General features: G+C 51.1%; 6 protein-coding genes across 6 annotated transcripts; 4 read left to right on the forward strand and 2 right to left on the reverse strand.

Annotated features, from left to right (window-relative positions):
- Positions 1 to 926: 926 nt before the first annotated feature.
- A1O9_03812 (uncharacterized protein) lies at positions 927 to 2,072 on the reverse strand (the record flags this gene model as incomplete). Its single annotated transcript, XM_013406105.1, has 1 exon — positions 927 to 2,072. One exon carries the CDS (start codon positions 2,070 to 2,072, stop codon positions 927 to 929), a length of 1,146 nt encoding a protein of 381 aa, XP_013261559.1.
- A 2,723-nt stretch (positions 2,073 to 4,795) lies between these two features.
- A1O9_03813 (uncharacterized protein) lies at positions 4,796 to 5,159 on the forward strand (the record flags this gene model as incomplete). Its single annotated transcript, XM_013406106.1, has 1 exon — positions 4,796 to 5,159. A coding segment is annotated over one exon (240 nt), but the record flags the coding sequence as incomplete, so codon positions are not given.
- Positions 5,160 to 6,208: 1,049 nt separating this feature from the next.
- On the forward strand, positions 6,209 to 7,542 carry A1O9_03814 (uncharacterized protein; the record flags this gene model as incomplete). The annotated part of the gene is made up of 5 exons (XM_013406107.1): positions 6,209 to 6,294; positions 6,339 to 6,615; positions 6,640 to 6,750; positions 6,840 to 7,056; positions 7,166 to 7,542. The coding sequence occupies 5 exons, from the start codon at positions 6,209 to 6,211 to the stop codon at positions 7,540 to 7,542; spliced, it is 1,068 nt and encodes a 355-aa protein (XP_013261561.1).
- Positions 7,543 to 8,036: 494 nt separating this feature from the next.
- A1O9_03815 (2,3-bisphosphoglycerate-dependent phosphoglycerate mutase) lies at positions 8,037 to 8,536 on the forward strand (the record flags this gene model as incomplete). The annotated part of the gene is made up of 2 exons (XM_013406108.1): positions 8,037 to 8,085; positions 8,154 to 8,536. The coding sequence occupies 2 exons, from the start codon at positions 8,037 to 8,039 to the stop codon at positions 8,534 to 8,536; spliced, it is 432 nt and encodes a 143-aa protein (XP_013261562.1).
- Positions 8,537 to 11,249: 2,713 nt separating this feature from the next.
- On the reverse strand, positions 11,250 to 15,167 carry A1O9_03816 (uncharacterized protein; the record flags this gene model as incomplete). The annotated part of the gene is made up of 1 exon (XM_013406109.1): positions 11,250 to 15,167. One exon carries the CDS (start codon positions 15,165 to 15,167, stop codon positions 11,250 to 11,252), a length of 3,918 nt encoding a protein of 1,305 aa, XP_013261563.1.
- A 5,835-nt stretch (positions 15,168 to 21,002) lies between these two features.
- A1O9_03817 (uncharacterized protein) lies at positions 21,003 to 21,938 on the forward strand (the record flags this gene model as incomplete). Its single annotated transcript, XM_013406110.1, has 3 exons — positions 21,003 to 21,203; positions 21,282 to 21,548; positions 21,633 to 21,938. The coding sequence occupies 3 exons, from the start codon at positions 21,003 to 21,005 to the stop codon at positions 21,936 to 21,938; spliced, it is 774 nt and encodes a 257-aa protein (XP_013261564.1).
- Between the last annotated feature and the right edge of the window lie 1,100 nt (positions 21,939 to 23,038).

Genomic DNA, 23,038 nt, shown 5'->3' on the forward strand with positions numbered 1-23,038 from the left:
GAGGGATCGATGGAGACATAAAAATGGCCAGAATCAGCCATTCATTCATTCAATTAATAATCTGCGAATCAAGCACTTTGTCTAGTCATATCACCTCATCTCGTGTCACGCGTCTAGCTAATGATTAACATGAGCATGAGCATGAGCATGAGCATGAGCACGAGGGACAGCAGAGAAATGGAGACAAATGAATTAGCATGTAGCAGAATCGTGGACTAGGCGCACGCCGGGTAATGCAGCATTACATTAATTGACAAGTCGACCTTAACGCCAGAGGCTACTACGTTATATATGTACTACATATTTATACATATTTATCCAGAGACATGGAACACAGGCTGAGGGAAAGAGAGGAGTAGAGCAGGTAAAGCGAAACGGAGATCGGAGGTTCATCAACACATGTAAATATATAGATATATATATATACAATCCCCGAACAGTCGCCGACCACCACTTTTGCGCCGACTGATCCCCCGCCACTTTGCTCCCCCGCTAACGACTATTTAGTCCGACTCGCTCCCTCGTCCGCTTTCTTCTGCTCCCTTCTGCTCCCTTCTACTCCTTTACGGCTCTAGCTATTTCCCGAATAAGTATTATTAATTAGTCTGAAGAGCTCCTATCTGAGGACATCTATCTGAGTTTATATAGGCAATATTGTCGGCGTTGCAACAGGCAGACATGCCCTTTGAGGAATACTCCGCCCGGAAAGGTATATAGATCTTGAAAGAGCCCGAACTGCCCTTCGACCTCTTCGTCTTTTGTCCTGTACTTCATAGTGCATCAAGATAGTTGTATCAAGGATTCCCCCGAATATCGTTTGAAGCCCTTCAGAGTCCCTTAAAGCCTTCCCTCGTCGTGTCCCTGACACTGTTCAGCACTTTCTCCCCCTTGCTTCCTATCATACCTTCTTGCTTCTATCTTCAAGTCTACCGCGGTCTGCCTAATATTCTTGGTGGGACGGGTGTGGTTTCGAAGTATAGAGAGTTGTAGAGTATCAGGCCGACCTCCGAAGTAACCTGAAAGTAAGGGTCCTCAAAATAAATCGGATCGAGAGGGACTGACAGCCATCGGCCTATTATGGGGAGGCCAAGTCCAACCTGTTGAAGCAGTACCCAACGGGGTCGGGGAAGAAGCGAGCCGATCTGATTAAGATATTGACGATCTCGATCCAAAGGAGTACAGAGATAGACAAAGGGTAGACCGCTCTCGCCAAGCTGGCCACTAATACGGAATGGCCTCATCTCTTCGGGAAATGTGAGTGATTCACCGATCGCAAGTTGGCCGATGGTTGGGATCAAGATATGTACAATCGGCTCAGGACCAAGGCGGGGTCGACCATGTTCCACAATATAGGCCACGAGCGTGTCTAAATCGTGTTGATAGCCTAGGAAGTGAATACCTAGAGGGTCTCTGCGGTTGATATCATCGAATTTAGCGTGCCATGTTGTGCTCTGATTGAAGACGAAGAAGTAGTGCGGCCTTGTATCTTCTTGGTGCTTCTCAATCATACTCCGGACATACGAGTAGACGTGATTAGGAAACTTGTCTCCGCGAGAATTCTCTGAGTATACGTTGTCCGCTATCCGATCGAGGCTATCACCCATCCTCTCAGCTTGATCCGCCAGCTTCTTGATATACTCCACAGCAGCACCGTTGGTGATCAAGGAGCCGACGTTGATGATCTGACCGAAAACGTTCGGCTTGGCAAAAGTCTTCATATCGGTAGCAATTGACTGTAATGCCTCTGTGATATTTCCCATCTCAGTCGAGATACTGGCAGTTCCATTCATCTGGGCCGTCGTCTGGGACATTGTAGCGCTTGCTTGTAGAAGTGTTGCCGCGGTCTGCATTCTTGCATGATCGGACTGCTGTGTCGCCAGGTTGGAGATTGTGTCTGGTATGTTGGACTGTTGTGTCGCCAGGTTGGAGATTGTGTCTCGTATGTTGGAAAGCTCTTGAGCGCGCCTATCGGGTACGACTCGATCGTAAACGTTCGAGGCCAAATTCGACACGGTGCTGACCCTAGCGATGGCGTTATCCACCCAATCCGGGATTTGAAGACGTCGCTCCATTTTAAGTTCTTCGGCAGACCTATAATTCACAATTCGTTGATAGAAAGGAGAATAGAAGATGGTCCTATTCAACGCAAATCACAATAAGTAATCAGATCAGAGGCCGAGACCATGCAGTAAAACTTGAAAAGGGGAGGGGGGACGAGAGTCAGAGAATTGATCAACTCTTACTCCGTATGATCAACCTTGCTTAACGGTTAGTTAAATACAATGGATGAAGGAGTTGTACGCTTAGGCAATGATGGGGGTTGAATCGTGTTTGAGGAAGTTGCAGAGATTCTAGTGCTGCGACAAGGCAGCTTTACTTGTTGGAAAGAGACCACAACCACTCATTCTTGTGAGGCTGGCCAGTTGGCTGGCCAGCGTCAAACCATTGGACAGAATTGAGCAACACGGTTCCGATGCTAATATCTAGACGATGACCTCCTTAGGATTTCGCGAGTCCAAAACAGACGCTAGAAGCCCTTCACAAGGTTTTGTCCTAGAGAGATGAGACAAGGCGACGCACGACCCTTTCGGGACCTTGGTCGATGATGGACGCTGTGCAGCTGGTAAAGCCAAATGCGCCACGGAGGAGTTAGAGACTTGAAGGGGGCCAAAACGGGCTGCGTCGAGGGTGCATAGGCAGTGAGGCTCGGAGTTTGGGGGATCAAGGCGTACTCGGAGAGGCAAGCCAGATTTTCAAGGACCCTGGGGATGGAATTGGAGGCGGGGGTTCTTATAGCGACGTAGAAAGCGGCACTGCCAAGCCGTCCCCAGACTCGAACCATGTGGTATGGAGAGTGGCCCATTACGTAGTTTGTCCTTACAGGGTGATACGATTTAAACCGGAGGCTGATTTCCCAGCAATACAGTAACTTCAAAATTTAGGCTGCAGCGTAAGGGCAAGGAATTTGCCAGGGACCCAGAAGCCCGTCCGAAACAGATGCGCCTAGCTGAGAGGCAGGTATGGCCAATTGCTAAGGGGCCTGACTTGGCCCCCCATGAGTCCGAACTGGTTTCTGCGAATTGGTATCAGGGCAGTGCTCCCTGTGGCCCACCCATTTGCTCAGCCGAGCCTCCTCGATGCTCCGTCACGTGCCAGATTCAAGCGGCTTCGCTCCCTTTCCTGAATGAAAAAGGTAAGGGACAAAGCACAGTTCGGGGTATATATAACAGATATATATTTACATATATGTATATGCACTGCTCCCATTTCCAGCCAAGCCTGCTGCCTGGCGTGATGACAGCGTCCGACCCAATCCTGGCGTTTGTTGCAGAGTCCAAGAATTCCAAGGGCGTCGAATCGACGGCATTCTGGACGAGGCAAGCTGCGTCGAAAGTTTTTTGACCTACTCAGCAGGGTACTGGCCGATCCCCTGCGAGGTGCAGATAGGCCAATGAACGAGTCGTCTATGGCTAGTATTTCCGAATTTATGATACCGATTGATATAGAACGTAGCGCCTTAGTACCGAGCCTACCTATCTCTAAATCGATGACCATCTACTGGCTCCTTTTTCGTTTACTTGTAGACGCCACTGTCCCACTCGGACTACACTGTAGGATGCGTCGGCCCATGGAGGTAGAATTAGACCCCGTCAACGCAATGGTCGACGAGATCCGTCCGAACTTGCCCCCCGACCTGATCAGAATTGCTATACCTTGGGCAAAATAGGAGGACATAACACTGTGATTATAGTTCTGCCTGGGTTGAGAACAATACGTCGGCATCCATGCCTCAAACGCACGTCAAGAGGAGAGTCGGGAGGCGATTTTCCATTGCCCAAGTTGGATTCCCACCGCGTTCTGGCATCTTGCCTGCTTCATGCCTTGATTGTTGGGCGTTTCTGCTTGGTTGGACGCATGCGGACAAGAAATTGGGCCGGTAAGGCAGACTCATGAGGGCAGGACCCTGAACAGCAATTGTCCTTTTGTTACCAGGATATGGGATGCACAAAGAGGATGGGGGCCTGGTAAACCTTTACTCCGTCTCGTAGGCAATAGCGACGCAAAGGTCCCAGCGGTCAGCGCAAAATTCTCGATCTTCCAGTCATTTGAGCTTCGAAGGGGAAGAAGATGCGTAAGGCATGAGCGTGAGTGGCGAGCCATACAACATTCTTAGTGTAGTAAAGGATGAGCTAATGAGATTTTCACGACAACTTAGATTTCCTTATAAGTACTATTCACTTACGGATTTATATGCTGGCGGGCTAGTAGTTCCGAAACGCCGGACCTGGCGCTATAGTATAGACATAAAACTCAGCTTCTCTTTCCTCTCCTCCACATCTTAAAACGTTCGGCCCGCTCGTGTCATTTCAGCCTGGGAGTGCATGACATTCGGCTATTTGGCAACGTTGACGGCAGATGATGCGCTCGATCAAAAAAATGCTATCAAACGTGAGCTTGACTAAGTGGAGGAGAGTCTTGAGTAGAGCCCACTCAAGGTTAGCCCCTAAGAAGGGGGAATCCGTGGAACAGTGTTTTAGGGCCATAGAGCCCTGGCACGATGACTGATCCACGAGAATCATCAAAAAAAATAGCAAATGACATTAGGGAACAAACACTTAGTGTATAGATATAATACTCTTCCGATTGCGGGAGTGACATGACATAGCTAGTATTAAACATTTTATATATTCGTAGTATAGATACTACCGCCAAGAATTACCATAGCCTAACTATATCTCTTTTAGGTGTTATCACATAATATTACCTAGTCTAGGCGCTTAGGATCCAACCGGGGCTACTGGAGAAAGCGCAGCCTGTTCCAAAGGACTCGTTATTTCATGACGACCTATTCAACTCAACCTTCCGTAAGGTACGGAACAGAAATGAAATCCGGGTTATCCGAGGCACTTCTCAGCTGATTGTGCCCCCTACAGAAATCTTTACGACATATGGTGCTAGTGCCCTTGATTGCTTCATTAATCATGGAAGGGTGGAACAACTCCATTCCATTAACGAAAATAAGCACGCAACCTGATTACTCTGTCGAGTTCCACCGAGAAGCATTCACCGAGACCCAACTTCAGAAAATATAGCAGTTTGTGGGCGACCTCACCGACAACTCCTTCATAGGGACATGGCACATGTACTTTCCCATCTTTCTCGAGTGGAGTAAAGCTTTGGCCTAGAGAAAGTGTGAGAGAAGGGAGAAATCCGAAAACTATTAAATAGTAAATAGTAAATAGTAAATAGGCTTTTCCAAGCCCGTTTGATCCCCTGAGTAGTGCAATGAACGCCTCTATCGCCATCTTCCCGTTTTCCACATCATCCTGCAGGCACTCCATCCTCTCCACCATCTCGTCGTAAAGATGTCGGACGACCTTGGCCGGAAAGGTCGACCGCCTCAGGTCGGGGAGCTTATAGGGTTGAACGATGACGAGGTGGTGATTGGCTTAAACAATGGGATTAGGATGCATGTCCCACCGATTGGTGTTATAGTCAGGAAGATTCAGCAGGCAGATTTGACACCTTGACTGAAACGAGGGCGAACATTTGCGACAACGCACGGCAGGCTGGCTGATGGTTTTTAATCTATTGAAAGGCTCTCAAAATATTTCTCCGGGAGGGTGGCGGCACCTTTCCACCCACCCGTGCAAGGCTCTGAAGTTAGATCGCTTTCGAGCCGCGACCCCGTGAATCCTATCATTGGCGAAAAGGTGTCAGCATGTGTTGTTTACCGCCCAGGCTAAACGCTTGACTTCGTGCGCGGGCGGCAAGGGTAATTGAACGCGAGGAATAACGTTGGGGGCGGGCCGACCCCGCTTCGGCCCCTCTTTGGCTCCGAGTGTTGAACTCAAAAACCCTTAGTGCGCCGCCGGCTGAGTTTATCTTCTTGACCATCCATTTGTGAGCGAAAATGCCAATTTGGCAGCATGGCAGACCCATTGTCTCTCGCTGCCAGTATCATTGCAATCGCTGAAGTGGCCGCTGGAATTGGCAAGGTCATTTCAAGAGAATGCAGCTGTTAACAACGAGGAGAATACCAGATGATTCTCTCTCAATTAACTTTGCCACGCAAGGGGATATCGATGGTTTAAAAATCATGTTCAGTCAAAAAGTAGCCCACCCGTGGGATGTCAGCCACTCTCGGGGATATTCTCTGATGCGAGTAAGTCTATGCTTGAAAATTGAGCATTGAATATACTTATAAATGCCTAGTGGGCCCTTTTACGGCGGAATGCACAACTACGAAACCGTAAAATTCCTCATCAGTCAAGGGGCCCTAGTCGACGAAATGTAAGGGCAGACCCGCGGTTCCAGTGTCTTGGCTGACGAAATAGTTCTTATGACAATGTGTGGGACTTTCTCTTTTGTGGAAAGTGCAATGAGACGGAGCAGTTCGCGCTCCGCTGTATCACTGAAGGAGGTGAGGGCAACTGGGAGGAAGAGCAGAATTTCCCGCTCGTCCACAGAATGATTTTTGGCCTATCAACCAAGTCATTAGCGGCTGAACTCGACGAAAACCCAAATGCTGTTTACCTTACGGATACACAAAACCGAACGGCACTTGGCTGGGCAACAGCAAGAGCTCAACTAGACAATATTGCTCTTCCTGAAGTACGGTACTGACCCCAACAACAGGACATCACAGGGAGAACTCCAGTCCTGCATGCCGTCGACAGTCATAACACTCCCTGTCTCCGTCTGATACTCGAAGGAGGCGGTGATCCGAATCCCACAATGCCAAAGGGTGTATTCCGGAGCAGCCCCTTGACCGCAGCGGGTTTTCTGGAATGCCAGAATTGCTCAAACTACTTCTCGATTTTGACGCCAATCCGAAGGCCAGCAATCCTGAAGGGCTAACCGCCTTGCATTCCGTCGCTCGCACCCAGAATGTCGAATGCGCACGCCTGTTGCTCGAGTATGGTGCGGACTTGAATGCTATCTCTGGTAGTGGTGTAACTCCGCTTTCAACAGCAATCCTACATAACAACCATGCAGTCCTAAGACTCTTCGTCGATCAAGGCTACGACTGTATCGCCACTGCCCGTCTCAAAGGTAGGTTCGGCCTTTACTGCCGAGGAAACATCCACGACTCCCTTTCTTATGATTTATTCGATGATTGTTGTATCGGAAGACTGGACACTGACATTCCGCCAATCATTAGGCATCAATCTTCTCTCGACCGTTGCGGAGCACGCCGACGTGGAGACCATCCACATCCTCGCCTCGTCGCATCCAATGAAGATCTCGTACGATCTCAAGGCTGATAGCCTTGCCGCAACTCGAGAAATCTTGCAGCAACATCGCGATTACAGCGAGGAAGTGTCACAAGGTTTTGAAGAGTTGGTTGCCATCGCCAAAGCAGAAGAAGCCGAGTGTCGCTCGATCGATAGTCTAATCGAGTCGGGCCTTTTCCTTTCTGCAAAGTCGTCGTTCCATGAGGAGTTGGCCGAAGCCCTCGCGAAGCTCGAAACTGTTGCAGTTAGCCCTACGTCAACGGATTACTTTGAAGACTGCCAAGAGAATTTGATTTCGTTGTGAAGAACGTCTAGGCGGTAAGATCGGAATGCATCCGTACGGATGAGAAACAGTATCGCGTTGTGCGCATTTGAGCGATTGAGCGGTTTACCGTAATGTTTTTGATGAGACCCTGACCATGATAAAGGGGTGGTGAAATGCTTCACTCTTAAGCACGCGCGTCCATGTGAATGATGGCGTCGAGCCATTCGGGCTGGATAGGTGTAGTGTCCAGCCTCGATGGAGTGTGACGCTTCTTTCATACCACAAGCCTTTGCCCAAGTATAGAAACATGCATGCAGATGATCCGTTTTACGGCAAATGTCGCCCATCTGGTATTATAAGATTCTGGCCGTGTGTCATCCGGCGGCAGTGGCCGTTTCTCCGATTAGGGAGATATGGAGAATGACGTCAAGCAGATTAACCTCTACGATTGGGCGTAGTCTAGAACGCAACAATTTTAGACCTTTGACCTCCCAAAGGTTCGACTACTGGTGTTGTAAGATCTAGCATCTGCCATGTCGGACCTAGACGCCACGACCACGCGTATCTTCCTCGCACGCCACGGTGACTAACTGGGCTGTATCTCTAGCACCCGGAAAGAAACAAACTGAGTGGCATGTGCACAACTTCAGGGGAGACGGAATGGGCCAGGAACGGCCGCTACACGGGAATAACGGAAATTCCGCTCACGGCGGAGGGGGGACGTCAGGTCGAGAGCACTGCCAAGCAGCTCGTTGGCCCAGGCAGGCTCATCGACCCAAGCCGCGTCGCTCATGTGTGGGTCAGCCCATGGAGGCGGGTACAGCAGACTTTCCGTCTCCTTTTCGGTGACGGCGGTGCCGAAGTCGCAGGTGAAAAGGTCACCCTGAGGAAGATATCACCGAGTGGGATACGGCGACTACGAGGGCTTGGTGGTGGAGGAGATTATTCGGCGGCTGAAAGCCAAAGGCTTGGACCTAAACCCGCAAGTACAATATCTGGGGGGATGGATATGAAGGCGGCGAGTATGGCTTGACCAATGTCTTACTTTTGTCGGATTGGCTTAGCAAGACATAGGATGGAAAGCGGCTGATTGTTGTCCCTCTTTGAACAGATCGCCACAACAGGTGACCAAGAGACTAAACCGCCTGATTACACAGATCAAGGAGACCCAGGCGCCATATATAGATGGTGGACGCCCGGTTGATGTTGTGGGCTGGTATGATCCACCTCAGGACAAGCACCACTGTTCTATTCTCCCAGGCAATACTGATTTTTTTTGGGCCAGGTTGCACATGAGCTTATCCTGCGATGTTTCGTCAAGCGATCGCTTGGCTATCCCCTAGATGACCCCTTGCCGATGATGTCCTCGCCAGGAGCGATTGGGATGCTTAGGTATGTGCTAACTCTCTTCCCTCATTGCGGACACTGGTGACGGAAAATCTTAGCTATAAGAACCACGATATAGAAGAACCGGGATTCTTTCTTGGTATGGCACTGCCTCCTCAGCCGTAGCTGCCAAACGGAAATATAGAACTCGGGTACCAAAGTTTCTTCCATTTGTCTCAGAAAATACACGAGAAGACTAGCATTTTTATCCAAGCCAGGTTCAGGACACCAATCTTCCGCGTATAGAACGAGCATTCACATCCCAATAGTAGCTTTCCCATCAGCGTCCTAGGCACAAGTGCCTCCGTTAATATCAAATTCCTGCCATCTCCAGCTGGTCAGACAGGGTGTAACGGCCACGAGTAACCACCGGGAACATGCCTTGTGCCGCATGAACTTGCCAGTCGTCTACCGTACACGGAATGCGCCGGCCACCGTTATATATATGCGTCGGAGTCGAGCGCCAGAAGGAAGTTTATGTCAAGGCTGAGAATACGAGGCTGAACTTTGATATAGGCGCAATCGCGCTAATGATGGTGTTGCTTATTGCGGCAGTGACCTCGGTGGTCAACATAAATTAATCATGTCATCGCGTTGCGACACCTTTGCTATCGGCGATGTATCAGTCTTACGCATTGATAGCGCCACGAGGATTTTGGACCTTTGCACTTCTGAACACGCAATCTCCGTTAAAGATTTTCGATACAGTCCCTATCTTCGAAGGTAACGTCCCAGTAAGTTAACCCCGTGTTTGGACAAATATGCCCTGAGTAGCATCCACACCGGCTCGAATTGGGAGCGACGACGCTCTTGAACATTATGAAGAACAGGAGTATGTTCTACAGTCTAGGAGGTGTCGTAAGGCAATCACTCACAGCTTGGCTCCGTTTCCCAACCTTGACCTTCTAGTTATGGACTGTCCTGAGTATGGGAAGCGTCATGTTTGTACCTCTGAAACTGTCGCAATCCCCAACGAGATCTTCGCTGCCGCTGTTGCCGTACAGAGCTTGGAGAGATTATCAGTGACGAACGTTGAGCTCCACGATTTGCCAAATCTCGACTTCGGAGAAAACACCAAGATTGGCAATCTGCGGATACTGGATGTGCGCAACGTTGGCGCGTGTGAGACCGGAGCCCAAACGGGACGCTCACTGGCACGTGAGGGAGTACCGCAGGAGCGGGCCAGAGCCGTGAGGGAGCACAAAGGAGAGGAAGGGAACAGAAGGGAGCGGACGAGGGGGCCTCCCGACTACATAAGTAATCATTAGCGCGAGATCAAAGAGGCGGAAGACTAGCCGGCGTAAGAGTGGTGAAGGTCGACAGTTCGGGGGGATTTTATTCATGTTTATGTGTCCTAGCATATGTACATACCTTGGAACATCTTGGTATACTATCTAGGATCCTGGATATGTAGATTATTACATGCCCACTGGATCCCCTGCTTCACCACGTGTGACGTACTACACCTACGAAATCCGGAATGCTAAATGCTGTATCTATCTATTATCTAGCTACCTAGGTAAGTAAGTGTATAAGTAGGTCGCTACTTGTTGGTCCGTGGGTATGTTATACGCGCTGCGCGCAGGTTAGATTTCGATGCGCAGTTGCTATCGCCTCCGTTAGCAGGGGCAAGACCCACGCAAGGACAGGATAGGAAGAATCATTTGCTAAATCTTTTGTGTTCCGCACAAACTACATAATCATGCACTGTCTACTACGTATATAGGTGGTATTGGTATACAGGGACTATCACACACGTATGTTCATTCAGATATAAGATGAGGCTTCGGTTTTGCCTTTCTCGCACATCCTGCTTCCGAATTCAACAGGAAATAAAAGAGTAGCAGCGTCCTCCTAAACCCCGAGTCGAGTCGTGAGACCCTTTGAACCATATTCCTTCTTTAAAGATCAAACAAGTCAAGTCGCTTTATTTTTCACGTCCCGTTTTGCATCGCGTTTCCTCGCATGTCAGATTGAAATCTCGCAAAGTAGAAAAGGGAAAAAAAAGAATAAAGGTCTGCATTCAGACCTCGCCTCAACTCCAACTCTCACTAGTAACAGTGTTTCTCGAAAGGCAGGTATGCTCCTATCATGCTTGTGGCGACCAGGAAATTTCAATACAGTGAAGGAAGAAGGCGTAAAGTAGTTGAAAGAAAATAAATCGTAACCATGTAGGTCAATCAAGGTCCATGTAGTGACCTCGGCCTTGTTCGAAGCGAGACACTATGTAGACCGTGGCAAAAAGAAAATTGTTCGCTGATTGTAAAACCAGGGTCGCCAAGATAATGGCTAGGAAGTGAAGAAGTGGATAGAGCTGTGCATTGTGCCCCACTTATGGGAATGAGCCACGTGGGTGGCTTCTAGAACATCCCGCCGTCCTGGTGTAGACCCAAAGAGGTTGCACTTCGGTTAGGAAAGACTTGTACAGCGGGACTTCGAAGTTTCTCACGGCCGAACTCAGCCATAATGGCTTGAGTTCGGGCCCTGGCAGCCATACCTCCTCCCTCACTACTAATCTTTCTCAACCTATTGCGTGGACGGGATGGAGCTCGTTGCTGGTCGATGTAGGGCGGCTCTCTTCCTGACTCCGGCATCATAGGTGATCCTGGTAGCCGCGGGCTTGGAAAGGCATCTGGCTTCTCTGACATAGTATTTCCTCGACGGCGACTGGGATTCATTGCTGGAACTGGTGGAGTTGCAATCTGCCCAGGTCGTGGGCTGATGGGGAGCCCAACAAGAGGGACCGACGACGTACTGGAAATGAAAGTTGGCTCAGAAATCATACCCTTGGTGACAGACTTTTTGCGAGCAGAGACAGTTGTGGGCCGATTTTCAAGCACAGGGGTGGAACGACCTGTTGAAGGAGGATGCATCTGCGATACAGGCGATGGCAGGGCAGAGATGGCTACAGATGGGGGTTCTCTGGGAGGTGCAGAGAATCCGGGAGACAAGCCTGGCTGGAAGGGGCTCATCGGTGTCATCGGTGAATGTGGGAAAGGGGGTCGAGGAGATGGCCTGGGGCCTCCAGTAGGCATTGGGCCACTTCTCAAAGTGGGTGTACTTCCCATGGTTGGCGTTGCTGATCGGCTATCGAAGTAACCCGATGGAGGAGGTCGAGCATTGGTTGGATTGCTTGGGCGGCGATTGGACATGGCTGAAGAGGATCTCTCATAGTCGCGGTATTCCATTGGGGGACCATGTGGGTGGACTGGCGGCGGTCCTCGTGGCCGTCTCTGGTCCCAGTGGGGAGGTGGGCGCTGCTGGGGACCGTGTCTCCCATAGTCGGCTTGATGATAAGGAGGTTCATCCCTATCACGACCCATCCTACTTCGAGAACGTTCACCGACCTCGGACTCGGCTCTGTGCCTCGGTGGGGGTCGTCCAGAGGTAGGAGTTGCGGCCCGTTGTCGGGAGCGTTCAAACTCTTCTTGCGAGCCGTTCATCTGCATTGGTGGAGGCGGTCGTCCGTAAGCAGGGGTCCGTCGCCCATTCGAAGACTCAAACTCAGCGGGGCGTTGTCTTGGGGTGTAATGGCTTCCGCGGTCATCATAAGCTTGGTCAACATGATGTTCATCCCTTGCGCCCATATTCGGAGATCTCCCAGGCATATCCATTCGGGGAGTATTATTGCCAATACCAAGCATCTTCATAGCCTTAGGTTGAGGCTCGTTTCCACGCGGTACCAATGATGTCTTGCTTGATTTCTGCCGCAAAGCGTGAAGGGCGTGTGCTGCTGGGTTCTGGCGATCACTTCTCTGAGGTCCTGGGCTTCTAGATCGCTTTTCCACGTCTGCGCCCTTGAAGCCTTCCTGAATTCTTCTCGCCCGTTCTGCAAGCTCATTGCCAAATTCCTTCTGAGTTTCTGTACTCTCTCCGCGTTGATGGCCCTGCGCGACATCAGGGTGCCATGGCCGGGGGTTGTTGTGATGATCGTTCATAGCAGGAGCATCATTCCCAAGTATTTGTTGGGCTTTGCTTGTAGCTTGGTTTCGATGAGAGACGGCCTGACCAAGAATTTGCTGTGCCTTCTGGGACATTGTAGGGACATTGTCGGTTGGGGTGTAGTCTCCTGTGCCTCTTTGGGTGCGATGAGCGTTGTCAAATTCCCAGGGATCGCTGTGTGTGCTCTCGGGTGGGTTAATTGTGCGAGTGGTCGAAGCGATGGAAGTCTCCCGTTGTCGGAAGGCATCAGGACCAGGTTCCCGATGCCGCGAGATGACAGGCGAAGGTGGGGGCATGAATGAGGAGCGATCGCTGTCATTCCTCAGATGAGTTCGAATCAATCCACTCAAACCAAGACCGGTGGTTGGACCTAGGGTGGGTGAGTCGGTGTCTTTGATAGGCGAAGACTGATGAAGTGAATCCGATGTGTCCGGCGTATCATGGATGACAGATGGGGACGACGTATCAACCGAAGCAGTCGAGTCTGGCCTAGCAGCCTTAAGAGGAGCAGGCATTTGATCCCCGAAAATGAAGGCTTGAGAGTTGTCGCGCAGCGCTGGATGGACTTCCATAGGTGCTAAACGTGGAGGTGGCTCATATCGACCCAACATGGGGCTATCCATATCTGCGTCGTCCTCGTCACTACCATCAAAAGTGTCAAAGAACGTTCCTCGAGAGGCCGGCTGGTCGGTCAAGCTTTGCACAGGCAGTGCATTTTGGGCTTGGGGACTACTGAGTACGGCTTTGCTAGCTTGCAGAGCTGAATACTCATCGTTTTGCCGTTGGATGAAAGCCTCTACATGCGAGGTAACCTGAACGACATGTGCAGATGCGGCAGACTGAGCCCGTGACCGGGCTGCAGTAGAGACATTGCTGGACTGTGGGCCGTTGGAAGAGCTTTTGACGCTCGGAGACGCAGGACTTCTAGGGCGAGCAGGAGGAGTGTCGTACTGTTGAGCCACAGCTCCGTGGACGGGATGCTCAGCATACGAAGGTGACATGGGCCCAGCGTGCATTTGAAGTTGTCTCTGCTGAAATTGGTGTTCATCAAATTGTTGCCGAGGTCGATTAAAGAGTCCCATCGCTGTAGCCTTCCCACGGTCGTTCGGCCGGAGGCTTTGATCATAAACATCAATTTCCTGTTCTTCATGTGTGAAGGCGGGCGTTTGATATTTGCGTGGGTGGTGGGTTTGCTGTTTTAGTCCGAAATCGAGCGACGCAAGGGCTTGGTTTTGGACGGCTGGTGGTGGACTCAGTGGCCGGGGTGTGCTCGATGAGAAAGTGCCATTCTCCCGGCCAAACTTTTCAGCCAAGTTTGTAGCGCTACCGGATTGAGGTAGCATTCGGTTTGCAATGGGAGAGCTTGGGAGTGGTGGCTGGTTGGCGTGGTCGTTAAAGGGGAACCCTTTCCGGGAATCTGATGAAAAGTTGCGATTCAACAGGCTTTCTTCGCTACTATAATCAGAGGCGTGGCCGCGCGCATGAAAGCCTCCATTCGTGTTACTCTGCCTCTGAGCCGGCGAGTCCGAAGTGACGGATGTAGCAGCAGTTGAAGTGCGCCGATTGGATGGGCCCGATGCAGTGGAGGAAGCCGTTCCACGGCTCTTGCTGAAGCCAGTCGAAGGAGTGTTGACCAGGCTACTGTTCTCATGTTCTTCGGTTTCGGAACTAAGAGGGCGTTCGCGAGACTCTTCTCTGGCTTTCGCACGGTACTGCTGGTAGGTCGAGGATACAACGTCCTTTTGATATACGTGCTTGCCGACAGCGAGCGTGACGGGTTCATTGCCTAGCTCTCTATTGGACGAGGTGGCGTTTGGCACGCGATACATCTTCTGTCGACCTCCGAAGAGATTGTTGCCCTCTGTTGGTCTTGACCTGTTCAGGAGGTTGGTATCATCGTTCGCATAAGTGCCACTTTCGGAGAAGGACTGCGAACGTTCTGGCTCGGAGAAGGGCGGGCGATAGGGAAGGTGAATAGACTCAGTCTCGGATATTTCTGTAAGAGGGTTGTGGGAGAACAAATTCAGTCGGGAGGCTCGTTTTGGGAATAAGACACTATCATCACTTGCTTTGCCGAGTTTGGTGTTAGGATCATCTTGCTCTCGAAGCATGCTGAAGCGAGCGGAGAGGCCTGGCATCAACAAGCTCGTTCGGAAGTCATTGGTCTCGGGAAGGGCGGTGGTTAGATCAACCTCAAGCTTGGGTTGTTCGGCCTGCTTCTGCTTGCGCTTTAAACTGCGGGATATTTTGGATGGAGGCGGAGCGGTTATGGGCTGGGCTGGAGGAATCATGAAAGAGTCATCCTTCGCCTTCGGCTTCTTCTTGAAGACGTTCATTTTGAAAAGTTAGGGACAATATTTGAAAAGAAAAGGAGTTCAACTCGACTATGATGTGCATCAGTATTATTCTTAGTCAACGTAGATTTGGGGGGACTCACAAGACTAAAAGAGTGACTTTGGGAGCAAGTATGAGTTACAACACTGCCATGGGTGAAGAGACTCAGAGGCAAAGACGTCCTTCGTGGGATTGTCCACACGTTGCAGCGATTCCTGACAGCTGGACTGGAGTTGCGGAGCGAAAGGCGCCAAATCTGGAGATGGGGTTGAATGACGAGGCAGTCACTCGACGGGTGTGTAGTAATAGAGGATGGACTTGTTCGAAGGAGTGTGTTTTGACTTCAGATCCTTATCCGATCGAGAATGGATCTCTGCCAACCAGGGTGGAGATAGATCTGAGACGGAGCTGTCGCAGAGAGGCGAAAGATGATGGTTTGAGGCAGCGTGGCTGCTAACGAGCGTCAATGGTCAGAGAGCGTTGAGTGTGATGAGAAAGAGCGACAGCGGCGGCGCTGTAAAGGAGTGATGTTCTCAACGGCCCATGAGAGAGGTTGAGGTGAGAGAGCGCGTGGTGGAGGGAGGGAGCATGAGGTAGAGGAAGAGGTTGAGATTGAGATTGGTTATCGAGTGAGCCCACTTGTGCACGCGAACAGGGACCAGGCAGAGAGAGCAAATGCAGGCAGGCTGGGATGTAGTTGGATTTGCATGTGAGAAGGCGAGTTTCCGCTCGAATGCAAGTGTATCGAGGACTCGGGAGCCTGGTGCGAGGTGCTCTTACAACTAGATTCTGGTGACGATGGGGATCAACAAGTTTCCAGGATGTGGACGTGGATGTGATGTCAAAGCGGCTCGAGGGCGTCGGGTGTCAGAAAAGAATGGATGCTGGACCGGCAGACAAGGACAAGGCGAACAAGCGAAAGAGAGATAGAGAACTCGGTTCTCTTGACACGACAGTGACAGCTCCGGGGAGACGAGACGCAATGGAAAGGAATGTGTATTCTCTCAGGAAGGAGAAGGTGTGACAGGCAGGCAGGCAGATGGAGGCCCCCCAGTGGACTCGAGTCTGAGCAAACAGCAAGAGTTTGTTCAGGCTGTGTTGAGTGTTGGTACCCTGGTACCCTGGTACCCTGGTGCAAGGTTGACGCGTGCGGATGGGAACAAGAGGAACAAGATTGACAACTGACACGGTTTGGCCTGGTGAGTTTGACGGGGGTGCGAGGGTGGCCAGGGTGACCAAGGTGGCCGGGTACGGAGCACAGGCTCAGCGTCGCAAGGTACGGAGTACAGAGGGCTGAGGCGACTCAGGCGAGAAGTCAGGATTCAGAACAGGAACAGGTTTAGGAGCGGATATGGATCTTGGGAAGGACCAGGGGATGCGGGAAAGGTGGATTCCAACGTGCGGGCCGTTTGAGAATTTCGGAGAGAATGTCTGGCCCAGTGACCCGTCGAGAACGAGGCAATCAAACGAGGTGCCAATCTGTTTGTGGTGTTTTGGGCTGTAATGCGACCCCGAGAGGCGTGGGTTTCGTGGAGATGACACTTTGGGGAGAGTTTTAGGATAGACAGGTGTCAAAAAGTCAATAGCCGGGGGAGTGGACGGGGATATTGAGCTGTGGTGTTATAGCGGTAACGGTAAGTTGAAGGCGATAGGGCATCTAGGGCATCTAGGGCATCTGCTGGAAAGGGACGTTGACGAGGACAGCTGGTACAAGAAGCTTGAGAGGCAGCGTCGGGTCACACAGGTCTCAAACTGACGGGCATTGCAGATGGAGTGTGGAGGACGGACGACCGAGAACGTGCATGCTATTGGGGGAGCGGAAGTGACTGATGTGTTCGACTGTTGGAATGTTAGACTATCCGTATCACAATGTCAGAGCACTTACGAGTAGAACCCGAGCAGCAAGGAAAACAGGCTGGGAAGAAGGGACAGGCGGAAGCGGATAAGAGATGGTCCAGGGGAACGGCGGCGAGAGGCGTCTGGTGCGACGTGGCCCGTGGCTAGAGTCGCGTGTACGAGTAGCAAAGGATGTGGCTTGACTAATGGATAAGGATATGGAGCGAGGAGGACGACGGAGGGTGGCCGACAGGTAGACCAGCACCAACACCAACAATAATAATCCATGGTCAAGTACGGAGTAAGTGCCCTAAGTGCCTTAAAATGTGCCCGAGGACGACTGCTCTGCGGCTTGATAACTGTAGCAGCTGTGACCGTACAAGTACAGCATGGATGGATACTCCCTACAGAGTACTCCGTACGGGTTGAGGTGCCTAAATGCCCTGGACACCTACCTACGTAGGTACTGTATGTATGTACGGATACACAGGTAGTAGTAGCGTCTTCCCGCTGTCACTAACTAGGTACCGAGTCCGTGATTGTGCCTCCCCTCCCTCCCCTCCCACAACACGGCTTCTTTGCATAACCTTCGCACATCCTCTTGCAATTCTGAGACTGTACGAGCCTGTTCACCGCACTGGTCCAGTGACTGCAAAGCACAGTCCCCGTCCTGGCGGCATTCCCTCGAGTGGCTGATTCATTGCTACCGATTGTCCTCGAGCCTTCTTATCCCAGCACAAGAACCTCAGAGTCGCCTCCCACCCCTCCATACAAACTCTTCGTCGACTTAGTGGGTACAGTACCACTCCACGGTTCCGAACTCCCTACCAAACAACAACTGCCCCTTTTGACCTACCGCGTACCCAGTACCGAGTGCTGCTCTTCCTACGAGTACCCTTTCCCTGCCGAGTCCTGATCCAGGCTCTCCCAGCAATGGCAAAGCCCCTCTAGGCGACGACTAGTGAGATCGATGGTCCCGCGACCGGGGTCGTCGGAATTCCCCTTCGAGCACAAGTCTAGCAGGGGCATGCTTATTTTCGAGGCCTTGTCGGAGAAAAACTGGCCATTCAGACGCTGCACCCACTGTCCTTGCAAGGCCTCAAACAACTGTGTTTCAGTGGCGCTGCCGGCGCTTCGGGAGGAACCTTGGAGCTGGGCCGCAGCTTCATGTCAGTCCAATCGCGGAGCTATTTCACCACATACCCCTGAGCAGCGAAATTGCCGGGTCCATCCATTGATTGTCCTGCCCAGACACAGACTATCCGGCGCTCTCGACTATTCCCATTTCACTCTTCCTAGTCTTCGTGATTGGATCTTCGCTTTGGAATTTTTCAACATTGAGCTGAGCTTCCGATATCCTTTTTTTCAAATCCTCCCTCCCTCAGTGCTAGTCTCGATGCTGGACACGTGACAGAGATTTATTGGCAATAGACAGAGGGCTGGGAGCCTGGGACAAGCCCACTCACATTCATTATCGAGGCGAGCGGTGCTGGTGCTACCCAATTCAAGGTACTCCGTCCCGACTACGAAATTCTCCTGGAGTGCTCGCTCTCTCTCTCTCTCTCTCTCTCTCTCTCTCTCTCTCTCTCTCTCTCTCTCTCTCTCTCTTTTTCCCTCTCCCTCTCTCTGCCGCTGCTGATTCTTTTTTAGCCCAGGCACAAGACGACGTACGAGTACCAAGGACTCCGTCATGGTCCGTACGAGGTGACGCATATCCATACCAGAGACAGGCAGTACAGACTCGTAGACGTCATGCTTGGCCAACTAAGTTGCTCCTAGTCGACCAAATTTCCTTTTTTGACTTTGATCCTCGATAAGCGGTGCCGGAAGTGCTTACTGCTGATGTAACATGTAAACATTACGTTCTCCATACGCGTGACACGCGCCTCAGAGAATGACACCAATCTTATCAAACATAAACATGGACTGCCATCTCTTGCTTAGCGCGTCTACACTTTCTTCCTCGCATCTTCGATCTCAGCTCAGCCTGACGCCGTGCAATCTGCAGTCAAATTGGCTTCAAACGTCAGATAACATCATAATACCCACCCACCCCGCTGCCAGCTCCATGGCCAAGATATTGATCAGCCATCGGGAACTTTCTCTCAGACTGACATCGCATTTCTTCGACTTCACCATGCCGGCCAACGTCCACACCGTTCCGTTTGTTGGCTTTTAGGTACGAGGTCCTCCATACACCATCTTTGCCCGCAGCATGCTCCAGACAATGTGGTTGGAAATGCGATGAACCTGGACTATGGAGTACGGAGTACAGAGTACCAGCAAACGGGGCATCCCTAGTGAGCACCCAGTATTCTACCTTGACCATGCATCCTTGCAGCCACTTGGTGCCGTGATGGCCGCGATAGGTAATACATACATAGATATTTAGGTGTCCTTCCATCAGCACTGCTGTACGAGGTACAAAGTACTCAGTACAGCCCGGGCTCCCTGGACGACCCATGACATGCTTGGTACCTGGATTGCGGGCACAAGTTTCGGCTGATGTTGCCGCCATTGCCATCCTGATGGGTTCGATCCTGTACGAGTAGGTATGGAGTATTTGTCCGAGCTTGATGAATGGCCCGCATGCAAGACTGGATCGTGCACATCTTCAGGTGTCCCAATCTTCGCTCAAGCCTTCACCTCGTCTAGAGTCTGCACCTGTCACGGAAAAGAGGCTGAAGGAGTCTCCGGTCCGTTCTGCAAGGGCAAAACTTTAATACCCTCTCTTCTACGACTTCAAGATACTGGGTACCTGCTGGCGGCGTCTTTCATTTCCCACGTGTGGAACTTCGTCCCTGCTGCTCTGACCCTGGCCTACCCCGCATCTGCTTTTGATTGAATGATTTGCGTCAGAAACCTTATCCACCAAAACAGATCCAACACAGCCACGAACGGAAACGCGACTTCGCGCTGTTGTTCAGTATCAACGTCGTCGACAAAGCCTATGCACAGCTACGGAGGACGGGGGACGGATTAACCCGTGCAAAGCGACGCGTCTTGCCACAATGGATCCTGACGCGAAAACAGCGCTTCTTATCGATTCGCGTGGTCCTTTCGCGTATCAGCAGGTTGAGCACTCGATATTTCGGATCACACAAAACTGACGCGTGCGGGAAATCAGATCTGATTTCCGGATCTGTGGTGAGATCTACGTCTATGCCGCCCACGGATGGCATTTGCAAGATTGCCTGTGCCTTAGACAGAGAAGAAGGTTTTCCATGCCCTAGCGAACACTATAGTCGATCGGTTGTCTGATCCGGCTCGAATTGGCGGGGTAGGAGGTCCATACTATGGACTGCTCGGAATGAGGTAGGGGAGAAGTCTTTGTGCACAGCAATCATGAACTTGGATTTTTCTGCAGGAGTGGAAGGCTACCAACCTTGACTCCCGTCGCTGCCCTCGCTTGTTGAGTGCCAAGTACGGAATGAGACCAACCGCCATCAAGATGGCCATGCTCGTGTCTCCCCAATGCCGGCCATACTTTCAGCTGGTGGTTCAGATACCAGCAATACGGGTCTGACCATTCACGAAGGAAGACCTTTTGATGTCGCCTGGGCCGAGGCCTACGAGTAGGCATGGGTTGTTTCCGGACGATAGACTGCAAAGTGTGTTCAAGAAACTCCACGGTAAATGGACTCCAGCGCACCAACAGGCCCCATTAGGGTGTCCGGTTGATTCAGACGCCATCCCCGATGACACCCTTTCTGTACGAGTACGTCTTTGTTAGCAACGTGAACGCGACTTTGCCAGTCTCTGCAGACTTCACTATGCGGCTCCTATACAGATTGCAATCGTTGCTCTACTTGGGCTAGCAATCCTTTGGTCGGCACATCACATTTCTGCTTATGTAAGCATGCTAATTAGCTTAGCCAAAGCTTCGGTAAAGATTTTGATTCATCACCAAACACCCGTGATTTGACTGCTTCGTTGACTGCAATGCTCCCTCCTGGATATTGATTTACTTGGGACAAAGCATTTTTCAAGGGCCATTGGGGATGGAGACTGAATCCGAGTTGAAGCGCCTGGCTCACTGCGAGTACTGGGACGAGCGGTACGCCCGAGCTGGCCCCGACGAGCAGGTCCATGAATGGTTCAGATCGTTCGATGATCTTGTCCCAGTCTTTGACCGTCATGTTTTCCGTCTCCGGGAACCCAAGACGGCGCCAAAGATCCTCCATCTAGGTTCGGGGGATAGCGTACGTTACCTTCCTTCTGATAAATAAAATTTTCAGCACAATTCATGCATGGATAGCTAAACCTCTTGCCATTACTAGACTATACCGGCAGACTTGTCCAAATGCGGCTACAAGAACCAACTCTGTGTGGATTTCTCGGCGTTCGTTGTAGAACTGATGTCTAAGCGGCATGAAGATGTTGGAGGCATTACCTGGATCCATGCCGACGTCCGGCAAATGGATCAGATTGCGTCCACATCCATCGATGTCGCTTTTGACAAGGGAACGCTAGACGCCATGATTCACGGGAGCCCGTGGAGCCCGCCTGACGACGTTCTAGATAACACCAGTCGGTATATTCGCGAGGTATGTTTTCGACAACACCTATCCTGTGGTTTTTCGCGCCGTAGATTTTGACACATAGCATAATTTACATTCATGGGCGCCTAGGTTTTCCGCGTCTTGAAATCCGATGCTACGTTTATCTACATCACGTACAGACAACCACACTTTATCAAACCCATCCTCAACTGTAAGGGAGTCGAGTGGGATATTGAGGTGGATGTACTGGGTGGTTCTGGGAGCTCCTTTGACTACCATGCGTTTGTGCTGAAGAAGGCTACTGCGTCGTCAGTGGAGTCATCGCAAGCCGAAGTCGACAATGGAAGCTCTGGCTCACCATTTGCCTCTTGCTTGCCGGTCGGCGAATCATTATCGCCAGGGAACAAAGCTGAGGTGGAACAAGAGGCTGGTTGATGGAGACGAGGCCGAGGACAGTTTGGGCTCAACCAACGTTGACATGGCTATGGCTAGAGCATAGACACAGCGCGCGTTCCCAACCGGCCAAAGTTTAGGGACCCCGCCTGAGGACACATTACCTTCACACCCAGACCTCGTGGTGCAGATGCCCCTGACAAGCAATCTTATCAGGAGGATCAGGGGATGCAAAGCGGTACGACCAGCAGCCTTCTTTCAACAATGCATCATCACTTAGGGATCCGCAAAGACCACGCGAAACCGCTGCAACATCCCGGTCAGAAGTGTGCCTGCCTTACGATTGCGCCCCGGGAAATGGGCGACAGAGGACTCTGTCCAGAACCTCAGTCAGTGGTCAAATGGACTGCACTAAAATGCTATCACATGTGGCACACACGATATCATCAAAAGTGAAGCCCACCATGCTGCGTGATTATGCATCACTTGTCACTGGAAAGCCGAGATACTCAGAGTTGACGGTTGATGTAAGAACAAATGGTTGGACATAGATGAACTACCCAAAGACCATAAGGAGAGGGCAGGTGTGCAGCTGGCTGATCTGGATCAACAGAAAAGGCATTTTCAGAAACCGCTTTTCAAAAAGGGAGAAGAACAATTTCGGCGGCTCACTCACTCCCTGAGTCCGGCCTCGGAGTTCGTATGATTCGAGGACAGGTACATCTATGTATATATGAGGTACGATGTCTCAAGTCCGAGGTGGCGGGATGGAGACAATGTGCATATGGACTCGCTGGGCTAAATGTGCCGTGAGATCTCCGTGGCACCGTACAATCCCAGAACCGTGGAGTTTCACGTCCGAGTCATGCACGAGCGGAAGCTACCATTACTTGCAGGCGCAGTTGACCTGACCATGACAATAGAACGATTCTCATGGATTCCACCAGGAGGAGATTTTGATTATTAAAATTTGAAGGAATTCAATGTTCTCTCTCGGCAAACGCTGGGATACTACTGTCTACATATGCCATTGCACAGTCTGTCTTCGTCGCTATGTGACGTACGGACTTGCAAGTCTCCTGGCTAGCTAGTACCTTGAAGGCTTTTCGAGCAAGCTTGGCGAAATAATGCCCACCCGAGTG

Source organism: Exophiala aquamarina (genome assembly GCF_000709125.1).
Source record: "Exophiala aquamarina CBS 119918 chromosome Unknown aczIA-supercont1.3, whole genome shotgun sequence".
NCBI classification, from domain to species: Eukaryota; Fungi; Ascomycota; class Eurotiomycetes; order Chaetothyriales; family Herpotrichiellaceae; genus Exophiala; species Exophiala aquamarina.